At 37.6% G+C, this 23,825-nt stretch overlaps 1 protein-coding gene across 1 annotated transcript in view; it reads right to left on the bottom strand.

Moving 5' to 3' along the window:
* CFAP54 (cilia and flagella associated protein 54) overlaps window positions 1–23,825 on the bottom strand; it is a 291,990-nt gene that overhangs the window by 107,168 nt on the left and 160,997 nt on the right. Inside the window, exons 40-47 of the mRNA XM_032416199.1 lie at window positions 22,367–22,519; window positions 20,218–20,412; window positions 18,459–18,546; window positions 17,945–18,154; window positions 13,350–13,416; window positions 11,358–11,540; window positions 8,881–8,967; window positions 4,153–4,275 (exon numbers count right to left, since the gene is read on the bottom strand). Coding sequence (XP_032272090.1) covers window positions 4,153–4,275; window positions 8,881–8,967; window positions 11,358–11,540; window positions 13,350–13,416; window positions 17,945–18,154; window positions 18,459–18,546; window positions 20,218–20,412; window positions 22,367–22,519 — 1,106 coding nt within the window. The remainder of the gene's footprint in view (window positions 1–4,152; window positions 4,276–8,880; window positions 8,968–11,357; window positions 11,541–13,349; window positions 13,417–17,944; window positions 18,155–18,458; window positions 18,547–20,217; window positions 20,413–22,366; window positions 22,520–23,825) is intronic.

Below are 23,825 nucleotides of genomic sequence, written 5' to 3'. Positions count from 1 at the left end.
TCTATACCTTCAATGCCATCCCGATCAAAATTCCAATGACATTTTTCAAAGTGCTATAACAAACAATCCTAAAATTTGTATGGAATCAGAAAAGACCCCGAATCGCCAAGGACATGTTGAAAAAGAAAAAAAAGCTGGGGGCATCACGTTGCCCGATTTCAAGCTATATTACAAAGCTGTGATCACCAAGGCAGCATGGTACTGGCACAAACACAGACATATAGACCAATGGAACAGAATAGAGAACCCAGATATGGACCCTCAACTCTGTGGTCAAATAATCTTTGACAAAGCAGGAAAAAACATGCAATGGCAAAAAGACAGTCTCTTCAATAAATGGTGCTGGGAAAATTGGACAGCCACATGCAGAAGAATGAAACTCGACCATTCTCTAACACCATTCACAAAGATAAACTCAAAGTGGATGAAAGACCTCAATGTGAGACAGGAATCCATCCAAATCCTAGAGGAGAACACAGGCAGTAACCTCTTTGACATCGCCCACAGCAACTTCATTCAAGATACATCTCCAAAAGCTAGTGAAACAAAAGCAAAAATGAACTTTTGGGACTTCATCAAGATAAAAAGCTTCTGCACAGCAAAGGAAACAGTCAACAAAACAAAGAGGCAACCCACTGAATGGGAGAAGATATTTGCAAATGACACTACAGATAAAGGGCTGGTATCCAAGATCTATAAAGAACTTCTCAAACTCAACACCCAAAAAACAAATAATCAAGTCAAAAAGTGGGCAGAAGAGATGAACAGACACTTCTCTGAAGAAGACATACAAATGGCTAACAGACACATGAAAAAATGTTCACCATCATTAGCCATCTGGGAAATTCAAATCAAAACCACACTGAGATACCACCTTACACCAGTTAGAATGGCCAAAATGAACAGGGAAAGAAACAACAAATGTTGGAGAGGTTGTGGAGAAAGGGGAACCCTCTTACACTGTTGGTGGGAATGCAAGTTGGTACAGCCACTTTGGAAAACAGTGTGGAGGTTCCTCAAAAATTTAAAAATAGAGCTACCCTATGACCCAGCAATTGCACTACTGGGTATTTACCCCAAAGACACAGATGTAGTGAAAAGAAGGACCATGTGCACCCCAATGTTCATAGCAGCAATGTCCGCAATAGCCAAACTGTGGAAAGAGCTGAGATGCCCTTCAACAGATGAATGGATAAAGAAGATGTGGTCCATATATACAACGGAATATTACTCAGCCATCAGAAAGGATGAATACCCAACTTTTACATCAACATGGATGGGACTGGAGGAGATTATGCTAAGTGAAATAAGTCAAGCAGAGAAAGTCAATTACCATATGGTTTCACTTATTTGTGGAATATAAGGAATAGCATGGAGGACATTAAGAGAAGGAAGGGAAAAATGAGGGGGGGGGAATTGGAGGGAGAGATGAACCATGAGAGACTATGGACTCTGAGAAACAAACAGGGTTTTGAGGGGGGGATTGGTTAGCCCGGTGATGGGTATTAAGGAGGGTACGTACTTCATGGAGCACTGGGTGTTATACAAAAACAATGGATTGTGGATCACCACATCAAAAACTAATAATGTACTGTATGGTGACTAACATAACATAATAAAATTTTAAAAAAAATAGAAATAAAAATAAAAAATAAAAAAAGAGAAAAAATAAAAATAAAAATAAAAATAAATAAAATTGAAAAAAAAGAGTTTCTTAAGAAGCCTGTGAAAAGTCAAATAGTAATCTGTAAGACTTTTTCAGTTACTTCTTTTACAACTAAAATCTAATTAATTAATCCTTTCTTTAAACAACTAGCCCCCAGCCTAATAACATTGGCACCTATTTTAATTATAAACCCTGAATGCATTTCCTCTTTTAATTACACTTTTTAAATTCCCAATTGAAGCTGGAAAGCTTCAAATTAACTTTGAGAACATAAAATTTAAAGTCACAATCTATTGAAAGACAATTCACACACACTTTTCTCTTATGAAAACTGGTTAATAAAAATGAAGTTTGGAATTCACCTGTAAAAATTAGTTTCAGCCTGTTTGCTTTGGTGAAAGCAATGAGCATTAAAAACTCTTTCTTGTAAAACAAAAACAAAAACAAACAACAACAAAACAAAAACAAAAAACAAACACCTAAAAACCAAAAAGCAACTTTCTCTTGTTTCTCATTCTAACCAATTGGTTTCTCTTTCCTTCTCATTTTCCTGGACTCTAAATGTGGATGACCCTAAGGTTCAGTCCTCTGACTTCTATTTTTCTCTCTCTGCCCCAGCTGATTTCATCCAGTCCCATGATTTTAAATCTCTATGCTAATGCTCCCAAAATTTACTAGGATCCATCTCCACCAGGGAGACCACTTTTCACTCCTTTCACCAATATTACCCCAACCATTGTCATGTCTAACTCAGATTATTTGCAAAGACCTTCTAACTGGTTTCCCTATTTATACCCATGTTCATCCACAGTCTATTCTCCAAACAGCAAGCAAAGTGGTCCTTTGAAAAGTAATTCCTATCCTGTCACTCCTCTGCTCAAAATTCTATAAGGTTTCCCATCTTACTTAGAGTAAACTCCTGCTCCTCACCAAGCCCCATGAGGTCTGATATGACCGTAGCCCCTGAGTCCCACCATCCGCTCCTCCTCTCTGTTTTACCAGCCTCACTTGGCCTCCTTGGTTTTCCTCAACCACATTTTGCAGGCATCCCCCTCAGGGCCTTTGCCCTTGCACTTCCTCCTAGTTGGAAGGTTGGTCCCTCAAATCTTTCACCCTCAAAACTCCCTTATAAGGGATACTTCAAGCCACTTTGAATAAAACTCACTGCTTTGATCACTCTCTGTCCCCTCAGCTCAGCTTGACTGTCCCTCATAGTACATCATCACCTGACATATATTTATGTGCTTAATATGTTTATTGTTTGTCTTCTTCACTGGACTGTCCAATAGTAACATGCTCCCAAAAAGGCAATAACTCCATTTATCTTTTTACTGGTCTATCCCCATGGCTAAAATAGTGCCTGTTATTCAGTAAGCATTCAATAAAATATTTAAATGAGTTAAAATATAATTTTAATAACAAAATGCAAATCATTTACAATAGGGAAAGGCTGTTGGCTGAGAAGCAAGCAAGAAAACACTGTTCATTTAACCCAGGTAAGAAGATGAGTTAGTTCATGCCAAAAAAATGAGCAAAAAACCAACTCTTTTCTCTCTAGATAGAGAGATATAGAAAGAGACAGAGATAGGGATGTATATACATACACACACAGATGTATCCTATTGCCTACTGAATGTCCCTCTTAGGCTTATTTCTAGATAACCTCACACTTACCCTGGTACAACAAATTATAATGCTGTATCAGTCATACTGAGAATTAAGCAGTGACATTTTAGGGGAGTACACTGAAGTAATGAATGCATTGTATGTATATTTAATGTCAGCTTCTACAAGTAATTTTCAAGACTAACAGCCTATTCCCCAGCTTCTTCTAGGCCTTCCAAATTTGAATCCCACCAGTATGTACTGTCTGTCAGTCTCATTCCTCACGCATACCGTCTTCCCCAGGAAACTGACTTGTTACCTCCTATTTCCTTTATTGCTAGATCACAAGGGTCCAAGCGTCTGCAAGATGGCTCAGTGATTCTCATGAAACCCAAAACAAGAAAATAAGAGCTCACTCTGATTTAAATATAAATGCCAGTATTCATTTGCAAGGATGTTTCAATGATCTCATTTACAAATACAATTTGAACAATGCATGTTTAACATTCTGGCATAAAGTATATAAATCAAAATATCCAAATAAAACATGAGAAGAGACTGTTTTGACTAACAACATTAACCAGAAATTATCAGATTAGATGCCAAAGTCTAAGAGGTAGTGGCTGATGTGTCCCCTGAGACCGTCTGTAACATAGAGATCATAAAAATTGACTCCAATGACGTACTCCCCCACATGACACCCTTCCCTTCCAGACGAATGAAACCTTGTAAGAGCCTATGGTTAGATAACAAGGCTTAACAAAGAGGTTTGCAGTACCAGAGACTTGTAAATACACTTTTGTGGAAGCATTCCCTAAATTTGAAGAATGTAGCCTTCAAAAAGGTAAAGAAATGGCTTTGAATCAGAGCAGCAGATTTACCTTCACTTTTCCAGGAGGCTTACAGCCAGAGGGTACCGAGGAAGGCATGTTTTTTCCATAAAAAATCTGGGATATCTCATAAAAGGCTTCAGAAAAAAATCTTAAATCTGTAAGGACCTGAATCTTTAAAGGAAAGAAAAAAAATGAGATTTTAATTAAATAATTTGTTTTACTTACAAAATAAAAATTTTAGAGAAAAATCATCAACTTTCTGAGATCCAAAATTTCTGCTTAATATAATTGGTAATGCCTTATAAATTAATGCTTGGTAAACACAGTGGATGGAGAAGTATGTGTTTGTGTATAAGCTAGTTTACATGTGCAATCGACCAGGAAACTAATAAACAACAGCAGGCAACTGTTCAGAACAATGGACATTTGTCAGATGTGTCTTACTTCATCAGAGCAAACACAAAAATATGACAGGCATAGAAGAGTTAAAAAAAATAATTGAATTTATTTTTTGTTCCCATGGTGAACTATGGTTTAAAAGAAAAACAAAACAAAAACACTCCTGATGTTCTCTAATACTCTGAGGAAAGTCAAACCAACCAGATGAACTCTATAATGTATCAACATAGAGACAACTATTCGTTTTGTCATCCATAATTAATGCCACTGTCAGTTTTAAAGACATATCCTTAAAGTTAATCAGTTGGTAACTATAAATTGTACATGGCTTATTTTGAATATTACCCAGCAGGACTTTCAATCAGGAAATTATGGGAAGAGAAGTTCCAGAACAAAAATCATTCATTCAACGTGTTTATTGGGCACTTCCACCAAGCCCTCTTGGGTGTTACAATCCTTCCCAGATGTGTATTGAGCTAATTTAAGTGATACACGAAGATATACACAGTATAAGGGATAAAGGCTACTGACAAAAATGCTACTTTCAGAGCTCCAGTCAAGAAGGACTTCTCTGAGAAGACATTCAAGAGAAAATTGGGGAATGACATGAAAGAGAGACATGTGAAAATCTGCTGAGAGATCTCAAGTAGGTCATGTGGCCTTTATATATATATATACAATATATATAATACAGACACATACACTTATTATCTCTTTTCCTTTAAGTACTACCATAGCAATCTTAAGAGCATATAATTTTTTTAAATTTTATTTTTATTATGTTATGTTAGTTATCATACATTACATCATTAGTTTTTGATGTAGTACTCCATGATTCATTGTTTGCGTGTAACACCCAGTGCTCCATGCAATAAAGAGCATATAAATTTTAAAGAAATAAAAAGGTAAGTTAGGAGGAAATAGGATGTGACGATAGCATGAAAATAAAGCATAAAAGGTTAGGAGAATATTTGCAATGGGGAAGAGAAAACTCTGCTTGTCTACTGAGTTGCACACTTTGGTTCTTGCCTAAAATACCTTGGGCTCTAATCTCCCCAGTGCCATATAATATCCAAGTAGGCATTAGTGGAGCTCTTTTAGACTTCTAGCTGAACACTTTCTCATTATCCCTTGGAGGAAATGCTGTGTGAGGTTTGTCTCCACTGATCTTGGCTATGAGACACCTCTACACGAACTACCTGTAACCTCTAAGGCTACCTCTGTTTCCGTTTATCCTACTAATCTGGCCATTTGAAAAAGCAATGGTGATAACAATGAACATGTATTTTCAGAAATGACCAACAGTGTGAACATAAAAAAGCCAGATGGATAAAAGAACTACCCTTAAATCAACCCTTCACATGCACAAATACAGAACCATCAGTGGCCTTCCCAGGAATGCTGGATATGTTGAGACTAATAAATCTTTCAAGATGTTGGCAGTTCTAAAGTGAAGCCAGACCGGCTGATCATAAAGAGGTCTGAAAGCTTTCCCTGAAAGACACTAGTGCACAACAGAAACTTAACAGCGTGATCTATTGCTGTTTGACTTGTCAGAAAGCATTGTTTGCTGTTTCCTGACTATGACTGTTCTCTCTTCCCACTCACTGACCCCGGTTTACTTCAGAAAGGTCAGGCAAACTCTACTCAAACAGGCTCTCATTTCTCCCTCTGTGTGATGCATCAGTTGCCCTTTTTCATTGCTTCTGTCAAAACCCTGGTTGGGTGTTTCTGTTCTACTATTGCCAATAAGATGCCACTTCCGACTCACTCTGCTCCTGACACTGTTGCCATGATACTTCTGATCGTGTCCTTCTTCGGACCAAGATTCTGCAATTCATCCCACCTCTCAACCCAAGGCTGCAGTCTAGAGTCCACAGTTCTTCACGGGCTTTTAAGCTACCCTAGTACAAAAAGTTGCCAAGTGCTAACAATCCAATAAAACACGGTCATTTAATCAAAAACTTTGTTCCAGATTATATCTTTTAGTGCCTCTCTGGATCTCCTTCTGACACGTTACTAATGGTCACTGCAACCCTTCCTTGCTTCTCCGGCCTCTAAATGACAGACCAGAACAAAACAGCTACCCAATTCTGATTCCATAGTCTCCTCATTTCTCTCACTGTTCAGCCTCCACATTATGCCTTAGTTTGGAATTCAAGACTGGGCCCCGCTGTTCATGGACATCATGGACCACAACATGGATCTCTGGTATTCTCATATTATGTTCTCCCTCCTCAAAACCTCCTCTCTGTTTTCACTGAACCACCCCTGCCCCCTTAACAAGTCCATACTGTCTCATCTCTATATGTTTCACACTATTACCTGCCAAGAATGTTCCTTTCTTCCTCTCTCCTGCTCAGTTAGTTCTGCTTTCTTCACTAAATCTTACCTACTTAGTAAAACCAAGAGACCCAAAGCCATTTTCCCTCTTTCAAACTCCAGGAGACAATGCTCATGATACTCATTTGGAAATGATCAAGGGATAGATGCACGTGTTATTGTCTTATGTATATGTCCTGTCTTTCTTCCCTTATTTTCACTTCCTTATAAGCAAGGACCATGGGTTACATTTCTTTGATTAGTTACGAACATGGTGCTTTTACATAGGAGATACTCAATAAATGTTGTTTCAGAGGTAAAGCAATAAATATTTACCAAGGATCTTCTAGATGAGTTCCCACTAAACACTGGAAAGTGTGGACAGTAGGCACTTGATAAGTGTCTATAGATTTTAAAATCAATTCAATAATTAATTACCGAGTATCGATATATGAATTTATTATTCAAGATACAATCAATAGGGGACTAAAAGATGAATAAGATTCAGGCCCTAACCTCGGGAATTTTGCAATCTTGAACAGAACACTGTTTTTAAAAAAGAGAGAGGGAAGTTATATGTAGTTTATAAAAAAGTGTTACTGGAAATCAAAAAGCAGGAGAACTCTTAAGAGTTCAGGAAGTGAGAAAGAGTGATCCAGAAATTTTCATGGCTGACAAAAAGTTATTTATTCCTGAGTTAAAATATATCCTCTTAATAGCACCAGAATTCCTCTTAGGGAAGGTACTGTTTTTATTTAGAAATAGAATGTTATGGACTCTTTGGGTCTGAAATAATAGGCCCAAGGGCAGGGTCCAGATGGAGAGAGGAGTTCAAAGGGAAGTCTAATTTTCATTAGTAGAAGTTCTAATTTTCATAATTCATAAGAAAATAGGAAAGATTTGGGGAAGGGTATTTACAAAATAGGATAAGGAGGGTTAAGCCAGTGGTGTGATGGAGCCACTTACTCCCAATTGCAAGAGGAGCTCGTCCATATCTTGTCCCGATTCCACATTCAGTAATGCCCAGTCAGTAGGCTGAAGTCAGCTATAGTGGGACTATCTGCACCATGGAAACTGAAAATGCTACAAATCAGGGCTTTTTTTTTTAGAGTGAGGTGTGAAACACTTATCAGCACACAGCTGATTAAGCCATGGGATGGGAGGCAAAAGCATGAGATGTTGGCTAAGAAATATTTTAAACCCAGAGATGCCAAATAGTCTATTTTAAATTGTTTGCTTTTCCTCAACTTAAATTTTCCTGTGTTCCAAATTTTCACTAAATCCAGTATGAAAATAAAGGCCTTAGGTGAATGTGTTGTGTATGTTTATGTGTAAGTGAGTGAGTGAGTGTGTGTGTGTGTGTGTGTGTGTGTGTGTGTGTGTGTATAGAATGTGGATTAGGACTGAACTCCATATTCAAGATGAGGAGGTGCAGAACAGGGAGCAAATCTGCTGGATGTTGAGATGATCCATGTGCAAAAGGAATTCAACAGAAGTGAGAGACTGTGACCATAGCTAACTAGGAAAAGGGCAGAGAAAATGAGGTGCTAGAGGTTCCCAGTCCACATGGGGTTCAAGCCAACTGTACATGGATCTTGAAGACAGAGAGCCTCACCTGACTTCTAGGTTACAGAATTAGTTATAATTTAGCATCTGTGTGTTTTGTCACTTCAATTGCCCGTACAATGAAAACTTCTCACATATTATGATATACATAAAGACCCTTAGCAAAAAGTTCACAGGAACTTCAGAAAACAGACTCATTAGTTTCCACCAGGAAACCAATATTCCAGAAGAGGTGATTTCCAGGCTGATTGAACAAGCCTTGTTCCCACATGTCGCTGTTCCTCACTTTACTGTGGCCCAAGCATAAAACGAGCCAACGATTCTAACTAGCTCCCTCTCATACCTTATTATAATAATGGGCATGTTTTTTTAATATCAGCACAACACCATATTATTATCAGCTTATTATTATGAGTATTAGAACCAAATTAATTTGACAGTATCTTTACAGTTCAAGAATATCAAATATCTTAAAAGTTTTTCACATACCTTGAGGATCCTTGCTTCTAGATTTCTGACGAGGTCTTGGCAAATTCCAGACACAAAATATTGGTACAATGCAAGGAGAGGCAGAATCTACCAATGGGAAAAACATTTTTTTAATCTAAAACATGTTTTATCAAGTTAATAACCTAATAATAAAATGTAGCCAAATATTAATGTGGGAGATGTTACATAAAACAGCAATTGATTCTGTCATGCTAAGAGACTAAACTATTTAGCTAAGTGAAATGATCTGCCTAGCATATGCTTCGTAATTTTATGAGAACTTAAAAGTGCCATCAGGGGGACTTGTAGATGCCACCTGGTACCCCACACCTAGGTTTCAAATCCCTTCAAGCATGGAAGAGTGAAAATCCAATCAATTATCTTCCTTGAAAAAAATTAATTTAATATATATGTATGAATCACTGAGGCCTATAGAAACATTCTAGCAAATGAGCTATCAAATAACTGCAAAATTTAAAGCAAAGGAACTCCCATCCATGTCACCTACTCAGTCATGGAAGCTGCTATTTGTTTTCAACTGGAATATCTCTATCAGCAAAAGAATATTTAGAACATGCTCATTATGTATCAGGCACTGTTGAATGACAACAAAATCTAATGAGTCCTTGCTTTCACAGAGCACATATTCTATTGATGACCCAAGCTTACTCTTCACATAGTATTTTTATTTTCCTAGAATTAACCCCCAAAGTTCAACTCCTCTTAAAATCTCGTGGATATGGGTGAAGGCATACAAACTATCCATGCTGCAGTTGATCCAACCACTATCCGGCCAGAGTCAGGTGTTGAGGGGATAGGTGTTTGCCTAGAATTCTGAACAGTTTCTGATCTCAACGGAAAACCCAATTTTGGTTCCTACAACTGGGCCCTTCTCTACTAAAGGGAGATAGAGCAAGGAAGAGTATTGGGATCCCCATTATTTAGTAAACGATTTCCCATGATTCCACAGCAATGGGTCTCCCAGCAAGTTCTGTATGTGACAGCAGTCTCCTTACCCACTGGGCTTCTTCTGGAGAGTAGTGTGATACAAAATGGAAACTGTTTACATCTTGCAAGTTCAGCTAAGGAACCTCTAATTGTCAGTCAACTGGCAGCTACTAATAGCAACAGCTTTTTAAATGGTTTAGAACTGGTCTTAAATGATTTCAAACATAGTACATTTTTCTACAATTATGCACTACAACATAACACAATATCTTTTTCTACAATTAATGCAGCACAAAACAATAAGAGTTGGCTATTACCTTTGAGATTGCTTCTTTTCTTTAGTGAGAAATAAAAACACACCACTTTATTGCTGCCAATTGCTCAATTATTCAGAAAAATGTTCTCAATTTCTTAAGCTTCAGAGAAAAAAAGTCTCATTTCTTTTCCAGTGCAGTGATATGTATTATATATGAATATGACTAGGCAGCTAAAGGTTACCCAGAGGATAGAACTATTTTCTAAATCCAGAAATGAATCCCCTTAACAATGAGAGGAGTACCATTTTGTTATCTTTTCCTAATAAAAAATTTCTTGCCAAATATGCCAAGTGTTAAAAGCATTTATCAATCTTTTCACTTTAACACATGGCTTTATAATTTAACAATTCATATCAGGGGACAATAAATCTTTTAAATATAAAGAGAGAGTGAATTTAGAACAACAGAAAAGAAAATAATATATGAGGGGAAAAAGAAAGTAGGTATGAAAATTATGGAAAAAAAGAAAAGAACCAAAAAGAAAGAATAGGTATTAAGAAGCAAATATGGTGGGGGAGAGATACAAATGTAGAAGAAATAACATATAGGAAGAAAATAGGAAAATAGGAAATAAATAGGAAAAATAAAGGAGAAAAATATAAAATGACCAGAACATACTGATTTATTTTTTAAAAGCAACCAACTTCAAATTTATGACATATACTATGATTTATTTCCCCAAAGGAAGAGAATTGTATGAGGTTTTGAATGTCCTTGGATATTAAGAAGTATTTGTCTTTCATTTCACAGTTTGAATCTGTTGTTCACTTAGAACAGGGAGAAGACAAGAGACCAAAGATCAATTTATCTCCACAAAGAAATACTCTCATAGTTTGGGTACTGATATGACCTGCACGAGTTAATGCAGTGAGTTACATGTGCACTAGGTTCCTCTGTTTGAGACCAGGGAAATATTCTAATCAATTTCCCCAACTGTCTTAAGAAGGAAGAAAAGAGATAAAGTAATAGAGTAAAAAGGGAACAAAATCAAACAGACATTGACTTTGTATCCAAAATGCAGTGCAAATAATGATGTCAAAGAAGGAATATTAATTAATATATTTTATTTTGCAGTACAGGTAAGAATCCTGAATCTAGAGTTTAAGAGTTAAACAAGACCAGCCAAGAGAACATTAGCAAAATTTGAAAGGTTTAAGGTAAGGCAAAAATACCACAGTGAATTAAAATTTGTTGATTTTACAAATAACTTACTATTAGATTTTGCTTAGCATAGTGTAGTTCACGTATAATGTAATACAGACTTGCGACTACAGAGCAAATGTCAGCCCTGTATCTGTCTGAGAAGAGCTCGATGCCTGGGAGAAGCTGACTGATTTCATACTGAGCATAGCAACGTTCAGCTTTGGGGTGTGGAAGTGTGGTTCTAAGCAAACCCTGAAAATGAAAACAGGTGAAATGAAGAGCTATAAATTGTATTTGCAACACTGAAACAAAAAGATAAGTATACGTATTACTTCCTAAAGTGCTTAGCATAAGCCTAGCACACTGTACCTTGTAATAAACGGTACTTATCATTAACATTATCATCATTATAGTTCCAAATGCTTCCATCATCACTCAAGATGGGCCTTTTAAATTCCATGGTAGTTGGATACTTATTATTTTCAGATGAAATTATCATTATATTATCATTTGTTGGAGTCAATTTTGTGTTGGACACTATTGGTAAATTCTTTATAAACACTACCTCATTTAATCCTCATTTAACCTACCTCTAGAAGGAAGGATTATTACCTCACAAATGATATAATTGAGGCTTAAACAATTAACTTATATGAGGTCACAGAGCTAATGGTGGAAGAAAGAAGATTCAAAGTCACATCTATTTAAATAAAAAAAAAAAAAATCTATGCTCTTTCCACTATACCAACCTATAAGTTAACAAATGATTTCAGAGATAAAAGATGATTTCAGAAGTCTAAATCAAGCAGAGTTAATTCTGAATTTTTAACTGAATTAAGTAAAAAGATGAGTTGTTTAATTCTGCCAATATTTCTTAGGTAATTTATATGACCAACACTGTATTCGATGTTGGGAAACAAAATTGACACACAAAATCAAATTTTACATTTAGGAGTGTTTCTGATGTTATCCTAAATAATTAACATTAACTGATGACATGTAATACAAAATTATTTTAATGTATATTATCAGAAAAGAATTTTAATCAGATTGTTCATTAAAGTTATAAAGTACCTACTCTAAAATACTATGTAGCACTTGTTTAAATTTTTAATTTTACAAATCTGCTTTAAAATCATAAAAAAATTAAGATTTTTAAAATAAATCTTACCAGCTTTTATTTTAGGTGCAGTATTACTAAAAAATTATGCCCACAGTAAGCAAACATTTAATTTTTTAAATTGCTTATTTTCTACAACAACAGCATTATCTTCAAGAACAAGCAGTATCAGACAGTAAAGAATGCAATATAAGGAGTCAGTATCAGATTATTGTGCACTTTGCATTCTTGCCTCCTCCACCTCCTCTCTTTAAAGCACAGGCAAGAGGTGCATGGAGCATAAGAAAACTGAAAAGTCTGGCCTTACATCCAGACAAGGCTTTCCAGAGAGCTTATCTATCTAGATTTCATAAGCTATCAGAGGCCTCTGATACACAGAACAAGCGTGTCCACCCTTCAAGGTAAATAGAACCTTTAGTAGAGTGCAAAGGCCCCTGGCTACCTCCCTGTATCTCAAAATGTCTTATATTTCAGATAAAAGCTCTTTTCTTCTTCAATGAAGTCAAACCAAAATTCTAAGAGCTGACAACACTCTCTACTTCTGTAGTCTTCAACTTATTTCTTGCTTTCATTATATGGTATATTTCACATTGTGCAATCGAGCAAAACTTTATTTAGAGATGAGATAACCTAAGGCCACCATTTGGAGTTAAACAGACTGGCTTCACAGCTCATTAGCAACACAGTCTTACTAATGATGAGAGACTCAGTTTCCTTATCTGCAAACCTCCTTCCAGAGTCTAAAGGAGAGAGAGATTCTGCTGAATAGTCAAGGTAAAAATGCCACCTTCAGCTAGTGAAGGAAAGATGGACTCATGATATCTCATCAAGGTCCGTGCTATCTTCCTACCTATGAGTTTTTTGACTACGATAAACCACTGCACTTTTTTTTTTTCTGACTGAATGGTCACCACTGTCAGAAGATACACATAAAGTGTTACCTGAAAGAGTAATGCAGACAAAATGCAACAGTTCGTTCTCTTGTCAACCTCCGAGATCATAATAAATCTAAATAAGTATAACAAAAAAGAAATGGATTCATGGACAATTTTCCAATAATACTTTTATATAAATACATCTATATAAATACACCTATATACATACATACATATATAAATACATACATATAAACACTCATAGATTTTCCAAAATTAAAATAGACTTTGTGATTCTAAAAGTGCTACACACTTATATAAGATCTAGAACACACAAAAAACATAAAACACAAAATGAAATATCACCGATAAGCCTACCACCTAAACATGATTACTGGTAACATTTTGGCTAATTTCCCTCTAGATTTTTTTCCATATATAGAAAATTTTTAATTTTCTCTACATATCAAGATACTGTGCATGTTTTTGCCCACCACACCCTATAGATAAGGGAAAAATGTACCTGGAAAAGTGAAAGAAAACTGTACCTCTACTCCTTCCATACTTTTTAAATTTCTCACATTACTCAAGTCTTTAAGATATCTGTCAGTGCTAACTAGGTATAAGACACTGTTCCATTGATCTGTGTGTCTGTTTTTGTGCCAGTACCAAACTGTCTTGCTGATGACAGCTTTGTAATCGAGCTTGAAGTCTGGCATTGTGATGCCACTAGTTTTGGTTTTCTTTTTCAACATTCCTTTGGCTATTCTGGGTCTTTTCTGGTTCCATACAAATTTTAGGATTATTTGTTCCAGCTCTGTGAAAAAAGTTGGTGATATTTTGATAGGGATTACACTGAATGTATAGATTGCTCTAGGTAGCATAGACATTTTAACAATATATGTGCTTCCAATTCATCAGCATGGAATGTTTTTTCCATTTCTTTGTGTCTTCCTCAATTTCTTTCATGAGTATTCTAGTTTCTGAGTACAGATCTTATACCTCCTTGGTTAGGTTTATTCCTAGGTATCTTATGGTTTTTGATGCAATTGTAAATGGGATCAACTCCTTAATTTCTCTTTCTGTCTCATTGTTAGTGTATAGAAATGCAACTGATTTCTGTGCATTGATTTTATATCCTGCCACTTTGCTAAATTGCTGTATGAGTTCTAGTAATTTGGGGGTGGAGTCTTTTGGGTTTTTCACATAAAGTATCATGTCATCTGTGAAGAGTGAGTTTGACTTCTTCTTTGCCAATCTGAATGCCTTTCATTTATTTTTGTTGTCTGATTGCTGAGGCTAGGACTTCTAGTACTATGTTGAACAACAGTGGTGACAGTGGACATCCATGCCGTGTTCCTGACCTTAGGGGAAAAGCTCTCAGTTTTCCCCATTGAGAATGATATTTGCTATGGGCCTTTCATATACGGTTTTTTGATATTGAGGTATGTTCCCTCTATCCCTACACTGTGAAGAGTTTTAATCAAGAAAGGATGCTGTATTTTGTCAAATGCTTTTTCTGCATCTATTGAGAGGATCATATGGTTCTTGTCCTTTCTTCTTTTAATGTAGTGTATCATATTGACTGATTTGCAGATGTTGAACCACCCTTGCAGCCCAGGAATAAATCCCACTTGGTCGTGGTGAATAATCCTTTTAATGTACTGTTGGATTCTACTGGCTAGTATCTTGGTGAGAATTTTGGTATCTATGTTCATTAGGGATATTGGTCTGTAATTCTCCTTTTTGGTGGGTTCTTTGTCTGGCTTTGGAATCAAGGTAATGCTGGCCTCATAGAATGAGTTGGAAGTTTTCCTTCCATTTCTATTTTTTGAAACAGCTTCAGAATAATAGGTATTAGTTCTTCTTTAAGTGCTTGGTAGCATTCCCCTGGGAAGCCATCTGGCCCTGGACTCTTGTTTGATGGGAGATTTTTGATTATTGCTTCAATTTCCTTGCTGGTTATGGTTCTGTTCAGATTTTCTATTTCTTCCTGTTTTAGTTTTGATAGTTTATATGTTTCTAGGGATGCATCCATTTCTTCCAGATTGCCTAATTTGTTGGCATATAGTTGCTCATAATATGTTCTTCTAACTGTTCGTATTTCTTCAGTGTTGGTTGTGATCTCTCCTCTTTCATTAATGATTATATTTATTTGGGCCCTTTCTCTTTTCTTTTTGATAAGTCTGGCCAGGGGTTTTCAATCTTATTAATTCTTTCGAAGAACCAACTCCTAGTTTCATTGATCTGTTCTATGTTCCTTTGGTTTCTGTTTCACTGATTTCTGTTCTAATCTTGATTAATTCTCTTCTACTGTTGGGTTTAGGCTTTATTTGCTGTTCGTTCTCCAGCTCCCTTAGGTGTAAGGTTAGGTTGTGTATTTGAGACCTTCTTATTTCTTGCTACATACTTCCCTCTTAGGACTGACACACAGGTCAATAGAACAGAATAGAGACCCCAGAATGGACCTTCAACTCTGGTCAACTAATTTTTGACAAAGCAGGAAAGAATATCCAATGGAAAAAAGACAGTCTCTTCAACAAATGGTGTTGGAAAAATTGGACAGCCACATGCAGAAGAATGAAACTGGACCATTTTATTACACCATACACAAAAATAGACTCAAAATGGATTAAAGACCTAATTGACAAGGTGACAAGAATCCATCAAAGCCTAGAGGAGAACACAGGCAGCAACCTCTGTGACCTCAGCCAGAGCAACCTCTTGCTAGACACATCTCCAAAGGCAAGGGAAACAAAGGTAAAAATGAACTATTGGGACTTCATCAAGATAAAAAGCTTCTGCACAGCAAAGGACACAGTCGACAAAACCAAAAGACCACTGACAGAATGGGAGAAGATACTGGCAAATGTCTTATCAGATAAAGGGCTCTTATCCAAAATCTATAAAGAACTTACCAAACTCAACACCCAAAGAACAAATAATCCAATCAAGAAATGGGCAGAAGACATGAACAGGTATTTCTCCAAAGAAAACATACAAATAGCCAAAAGACACATGAAAAATGCTCCACATCACAATACAAATCAAAGCCACAGTGAGATACCACCTCACACCAGTGAGAATGGCTAAAATTAACAAGTCAGGAAATGACAGATGTTGGCAAGGATGTGGAGAAAGGGGAACCCTCCTACACTGTTGGTGGGAATGAAAGCTTGTACAGCCACTCTGGAAAACAGTAGGGATGTTCTTCAAAAAGTTAAAAATAGAGCTACACCCTACGATCCAGCAATTGCACTAGTAGGTATTTACCCCAAAGATACAAATGTAGTGATCCAAAGGGGCGCCTGCACCCCAATGTTTATAGCAGCAATGTCCACAATAGCCAAAGTATGGAAAAAGTAGAGATGTCCATTAACAGATTAATGGATAAAGAAGATGTGGTATACACACACACACACACACACACACACACAATGGAATACTACTCAGCCATCAAAAAAATGAAACCTTGCCATTTGCAATGACATGGATGGAACTAGAGGGTATTATGCTAAGCGAAATAAGTCAATCAGAGAAAGACAATTATCATATGCTCTCACTCGTATGTGAAATTTAAGAAACAGAACAGAGGATCATAGGGGAAGAGAGGGAAAAATAAAACAAGACAAGCTAGAAAAGACCAGGAAAGAGATTCTTCCCTAGAGCCTTCAGAGGACAGTAAAACCCTCCCAAGGCACTGATTTTAGGACTTCTGACCCCCCAAACTGTAAGATAATAAATCTGTGTTGTTTTAAGCCACAAATTTTGTGGTAATTTGTTAGAACTAGGAAACTAATCAGTATGTGTTATGACCTAAATTATGCACCCACCCAAATTCGTATGTTGGAGTCCTAACCCCCAATAACATCAGAATGTGACTACGATGGGGCCTTTAAAGAGGCAATTGGTTAAAAAAAAAAAAAAAAAAAAGAGGCAATTAGGTTATAATGAGGTTACTAGGGTGGGCCCTAATCCAACATGACTGATGTCCTTTTAAGAAGAGGAGATTAGGCCACAGACATGCACGGAGGGAAGACCACATAAGGACACAGCAGGAAGACAGCCATCTACAAGGAGAGGCCTCAAAAGAAACCAAATCTGCCAACACCCTTATCTAAGAATTCAAGCCTCCAGAAACTGTGAGACAATAAATTCCCTACCAACTGGTCATTTGTTATGGCAAGCCTAGCAAACTAATATAGTATGTCATGTAATTCTTGCCACCACAGTTTACAGATGAGAACACTGAGGCTCAGAGAGAATGAGCAGCGAGCCAAGGGTCCCAGAGTCAGTAGGAGATCCTCGAATTAGGCCCAAGTTGGCCTGCCTCCACACCATTATTCTTGATCCCATACCAACTGTTCACTCACTCATTCGTTCATTCCACAAGTAGTAATTAAATGCCAACTCCATGCTAGACACTCAGGATACACTGGTGAACAAGCAAAGATTTGTGCCCATGTTGAGGCCCACATCCGGGGGTGGGGGTATAGGGAGAGGAGATGGCCATAGATAACAAACATCTCAAATAAGTAAACTGTATAGTTTTGTATGATATAGACATAGCTGTCCAAGAATCCCATGCGTCTGAGGCATGGCGCTCTACATGGCACAGTGGGCACCCCACAAAGGGAAGCTCACTCCATTGCCACACTCACTGTGCTATCTTTGCTGATATGACTGCTCCTTGCAAACATCCCCAAATGCCAACTTTTGACAGAAATTCCTCACTATAATCTTTGGAACCTGGAGGTGAATAGCTGTTGGTGGCATTGGTGAGCAAGGTACCAAACTCTTTCCACGTATACAGCACATCTTCTTTTTTGAATATGTCATCAAGAGCTTGACACCAACATCTAAAAGCAGCCCTAAAAGAGAAACAAAGCATCAGCAGCATGTTTTTCAAGATCGATGTTATTAAATCTATCTTCCAAAAGAGGAAGCAAATGCACTGAAGAAGTATTTTAATTGAAATGTTAGAGAATGAATCTGTACCATTTATTGCTCATAACTGTTTCTCTCAGGTAGCATTTGGTGAATAAAATGTAGCAATGGAATATTATCGAAGAACTAAAATTTATGAAAGACAATTTTTTCTTAATACTTAAAAATGCTTTCCAACAAACAACTAAAAAAAGTTTTCCCTTGTTCCATTGACTCCTAAAAATCTACCTTTTCTTTCCGGCAAAGACGAGAAGGCTTCCGAGTTCATGCAATGCCTGAACTTTGAGACTTCTTTGATGGCTGACTTGCAGAACATCTGTATTTTAGTCAAGTAGAAGAACAAATGTCAGTTCATAGAAAAGAACTTCCTCATACTCTCAAGAATATTTAAACTGCATCATTCCTTAACTGTGTAGATAAGCAAACTGCAACTAATACTGCCTTCACAGGTCTCCTGATACATATACAGAAAGAGAGCAAATGATATTCTACCTGAACATAGTGGAGGAAGAGATTAGATCTAAGAGATAGGAAATGTGGAGAGAGTGGAATAAGAGTCAGGCAGGGGGAGGTGGTGTCCAAGAGAAATTCAGAAGAGGCGTGCTAGGGAGAAAGGGCGGGTGTATATGGACATGACGTGGGTGGCTGGACTATGGTTTTCTTGGGAGTGTGAAGAAGGAGATAGTGGTAGGGTTATGGAGGCGTCTAAATGCCTGATGGAGAAATGTGGACGTTATTCTATAGCAGATGGGAAGCCTCAAAGCATTTGATGGGATAAGATCAGAGCTTATCAGATTTTTCCTTTACCCAAATGCAAAAAGAAGCACATCTTTAACAGCAACTGAGGTTTTGTTTTGTTTTGTTTTTGTTTTCTGATAAATGCATAAATTCAGAGATGTCTAGCAAAAACAAAACAAAACAAAACCTAACCAACAAGGCAGTGGTTTTGAATGAGGGCAGTCCTGACTCCTACAGGGTATTTTAGAAATCTGAGGAAGCTTTTGTTAGTTGTCACAATGGGGCATCTCCTGGCTTTTTGTCCAGAGACACTGGATGGCCTGTAACACACAGAAGCTTCCCCTACAGTGAAGAAAAAGGCAAGAAACCTGTTTATAATTGCCTGAGTCTAACCTCTAACTTCATTTTACATACAAATAGGGCATTTTTGCATGTTTTCAAAATTCTCTGAATTTTCCAGAAATGCAACCACTCACTGTAGTGCTTTATTGTATACTGCACCTAGATTTATTTGCCATTTTAGAAAAACACTGTCACTAAAATTAACAGTGCTGATAGTACTTGCGTCACCAATACAATAAGGCTGTTTCAGTCTGCATTTGTAGCTAAAACGTTCGTGGTGATTCAACACACAGGATATGAGCATCCTGCTTCACTAGACTCTCTAGTGCCTGAGCACTTAAGTGCCACAAATAGATTGTTTGGTTATAAAATAATATTATTTATCTTTATTTTATATTTAGAGCTTCGTATTTATTGTATTAAATAATGTGTGCAGAGAGACTATATTAAATATACATTTTATTTCAGGGAGTAAAAGGGGGAATTATTAAATGTCTGTTATAAAAAAAAGGGGGATGTTGGGTCTACAACATGGATTGAGTATATACTGCTGAATTTGTAGAAAAGCCAAATCAAACAGAAAGACAAGGAAAGTGGGATCAGCTAGGGCAGAGCAAAAGAACACAACAGTGGCCACATTCCAACAAGGGGTTCACAGATTCATTCAAAGGAGGATGAGCAGAAGAGGGGCCTAGAACCTCACCATGCTGACAGCCCAGGCTGGGAGGGTGGAGACTGAGAGGGGCTGGAAGGCTCTTGTCCCAAAACTGCTCTGGCCCTGCCTACGAGATTCTAAGTTCAAGCTCTTTCATCTAACTTTTCAAGGTGGCATTTCAGGCCCAAAGGCAATCTCAACATTAATGTGCAAGATCCTCCTGAAAATGAATATATAATGAATGAATCTTACCAATGGTTTCATAATAAGAGGAAATTACGAGTCCCAGTTGCGAATTGGGAAGTTTACTTTTCTCCACTGAACTGAAAACTCTGAAGTGCTCCTGAGAGAGGCTGGGCGGTGTTGGCATGTGCATCTCTTCTGTCCCCAGGCAAAATTCCACCTTTCCAGTAGTAAATTTCGAATTGTTTATTCCTCCTTTATCTCCTAAATTCATGGGGGAAAAAAAATTTATTTATTTACTTACTTTTGTTAGAGAGAGCACAAGAGCTAGCAGGCCGGGGCGGGGGGGGGCAGAGGGAGAGAGAGAATCTTGAGCAGGCTCCGCAACCAACGTGGAGCCTGACACAGGGCTCTATCTCTCAACCCTGAAATCATGACCTGAGCCAAAATCAACAGTTGGATGTTTAACCGACTGAGTTTAGCCACCCAGGCACCCCAAAAAAGAAATTTACAAAGGAGATAGAAGGGGAAGTGATGAGGAGGGGAAAGGTAGAAGAAATGGGCAGGGAGGAAAAAGAAAAATTCTGTGTACAGCTGAGATTTCTTTGCAGTTTGAGGGACACTGTTTCCTTAAATTTAGTATCTAATATCAGTCCTGAGGAGCTCAGGTACGTGTGTATGGGCTCTCTACCTGTTATTTCATAAAGAACACTACAGAGGGGCAGTGTGCCAGAAAGTAATGTTGAGATAATGCTTTGCTTCTTGTGGGGATTCTGGAAGTTACATGGTTTGGGTTTGCCTTTTTTTAAGGGCTTCCAACAGTAAGATGTTAGTCTGCCTCTGGGGCAGAGACCTCTGGGGTAAAAGCAACCCACAGTTAGTTCTGACCTAAGGGGGAGAAAGTGGGAAAGAATCGCTCTCTTTATAAGATCAGAGAACACACAAGGGAAAAAGGAAAACTGTTCTAGGGGAAGTAGTCAAAAGCTGCAGAGGAAGAGAAGCTATTGTGGAGTTTGAAGTCTGCAGCCCAAGGACTGGGGATAAACTGCTGAGAATATTTTAATACCAGGTGAGATTCAGGGTAAACCAGTGTAATCCATTCTTGGGAATTATATTTGTTTTTTTTATTCATGCCCTTAACCATTATTAATATATGCCATAATTGAAAGAAGTTTAAACATAACACAGAGAGCTAATTTAATATAATGTGAGTCTATAGGCAATACAACCAAAATCTGTGGGTACATGGCATAGCCAGTGGTTTTTTGGGGTGAGCAGGGGCAGCAACAACAACAAATACTTACATCCATATATACATACATAAATGAAACTTTTGTCAGTGATTGTAAAAACAAGATTTGATCAGATTTCTGAAAGATCAGTTCAGTGAGTATTAGTATCTTAGGTTTACATTTAAACCTATTTTTAATAACTTTAAAATATAATTACCTTAAGTTTTTAAATTTAAGTTTATTCTCTAAGCTTATTTTTATTATTCCAATAAATTTGAATAGCAAGGATCATAAACATATATTAGGATTTTAAACAAATTTTTAATAACCCAAACATACGTAAGTCAAGATTTTTCCCCACCTAAATTTGAGTATATTCTTTCTCTCTGGGGCTACCACTTAACCACTCAAAGCCCTGCTTTGATTGAATTCACAGATCAATAAATGTTGAGAAGGGAGAAAACAAATAAATGTGATGTAACCAATGATACTGAATATCTTGTTTTAAGCTAAAAGAAATCTCTCAGATCAAAATCAATGGTATTAATAAGAAATCTTGTTGATGCTTAAATTAAAATGCATCTATTTCCTTGATACTAATAAAGTAGGGTTGTGGTAATAGGTTCTAGTTAATTCAGTAGGAATCAAGTCATCTACTTATGAAATTTTTTTAAAAAGACTATAGCACCATACTTGCAAAGAGATAGGTAAGAACATAGATGTACAGAACCAAAAAAAATACTGTTTCTATATCTACTCAAGGGAGTATGCTCATTTCACAGGAAGCATAAAAGCAGATGAGTGAGACAGTCTTTGGTTGGAATGAGGTGTGTGAGAGAGAAGATGTGATCCACTAGACAAGAAGAAAGTGAAGGGCAGCAGGGAATGGGCATGTTAGTGGGGAAAGAAGGGACCTATGGCGGAATATGGTAGGTCCACAGGGTGGTGTCCTGTAAAGAGCAAGGGATATAGAGCAAGTATTTTACCTTGTGTCTGTGCAAGGAATAACGAAAGTAACTTTCTGCTGTGTCGGATTGATCTGTTATGATATCTGGATTTTTCCAGGGTCTCTCTAAAACACCTCAAAGTGTCTGTCACATCCACAGGCACACAGACGAGCTCTTTGGCGTGGCTGTATTCTGAAAGGAAAGAGAAGCGTACCGAGGGATGAAATGCTGCAGCAAGCCAACTAGTAGCAAAAGACTTTCTAATTCAGAGAATTTCTTGGTCCCAAACTAAAGCTGCTAAATTCAAAGCCTTGAGGTTTGCAGCAGGTGTTTCAACGTTCAGATCAAATTTTTGTGGTATATTTGAAAGTTCTTTAAAAAAAAAAAAACTTAGAAAACTCTTGATTCCTATGAAATGCAAATAACTTTAGATCTTGCCAATTTTCCTTATGAAGCCTCCTACTTTTTCTTTTGCTGATCATAAAAGATGAAATAATCTACTCCTTTTCAGCAGCCTCTTCAAAGCAGAGGTGCCTTGGGAAAGAGACGAAAGGAGGAAACAAAGAGGCCTGGGTGGGTAAGTGCTCTCTTAAGAGAAGGGGAAGATGGGTTTCTAATATTGGAGGATGCAGAGGAAAGGAAGATGAGGCCATAAAAGGGAGTGGAACTAAAAACAGTCCTGAAAAAAATGGGCAGAAAGAGGAAATGTTGGCAGAGGGTGGCCGCGAGGTCCCTTGAGCCAGGCTGCAGATTTTTGGCCACACACCGTGAAACAGTGCACAAGAGAGAAGGAATACAAGCTTCAGATAATACAGATAAAATAACATGGAATTTACTTCTTCAACAAGTTGAACAGGTGAATGGCCCCTATGAAATCTGAGGCCTTGAGAGTAGTACAGCAACTTGCGAGGGATCGGGGCCACAGGAGGCGAAGAGGCGTGACCTTTGCCCTCGAGAGTTCACAGTCTAGCTGAAGAGATGAAGCATTCTGACCCTGGGGTATTAAACTCTCATTCACAGAGCGTTTCTGGTTCTGTGCCGAGATGAGGGCGAGAGAAGTGAGAGATCAGCAAGAGGGAGGAAAGGAAGTGCAAGAAAGACTTCGTGCCAGAGGACACGCCAGTTGTGTCTTAGAAGAGAGGGAAGATTTGATTAGGAAGAAGGAGGCAAGAGGTTTAAGACAGAATAAGAAGAGCTGACATTGACTGAGTACTTACACTATACCAGGAACTATTCTATATAATTTACTGTGATGATCTCATCAGATCCTAAAAACAACATAAAAGGTATGTACCGTTATATCCTCATTTTACAGATGAGGAGATTAAGGCATAGAGAAGTCTGTGGTTTCTCTTGAGTCACAGAGCTAGTTTGTGCAAGGAGAGGTATGGAAGCAGGAGTCAGGGGGGCAGTTTGCGGCGCAGTGGGATGTCACGGTCAGTCCCACTGAACAAAAAGGGTTTTACAGAGACCCGAAGCCCTCGCTGAGAAAGTCACT

The sequence above is a fragment of the Phoca vitulina genome, unplaced genomic scaffold, assembly GCF_004348235.1.
Source record: "Phoca vitulina isolate PV1807 unplaced genomic scaffold, GSC_HSeal_1.0 scaffold19, whole genome shotgun sequence".
Classification (NCBI taxonomy): domain Eukaryota; kingdom Metazoa; phylum Chordata; class Mammalia; order Carnivora; family Phocidae; genus Phoca; species Phoca vitulina.
Note: the sequence above shows the minus strand (reverse complement) of the source record. Positions and strands in the feature narration are given on the sequence as shown.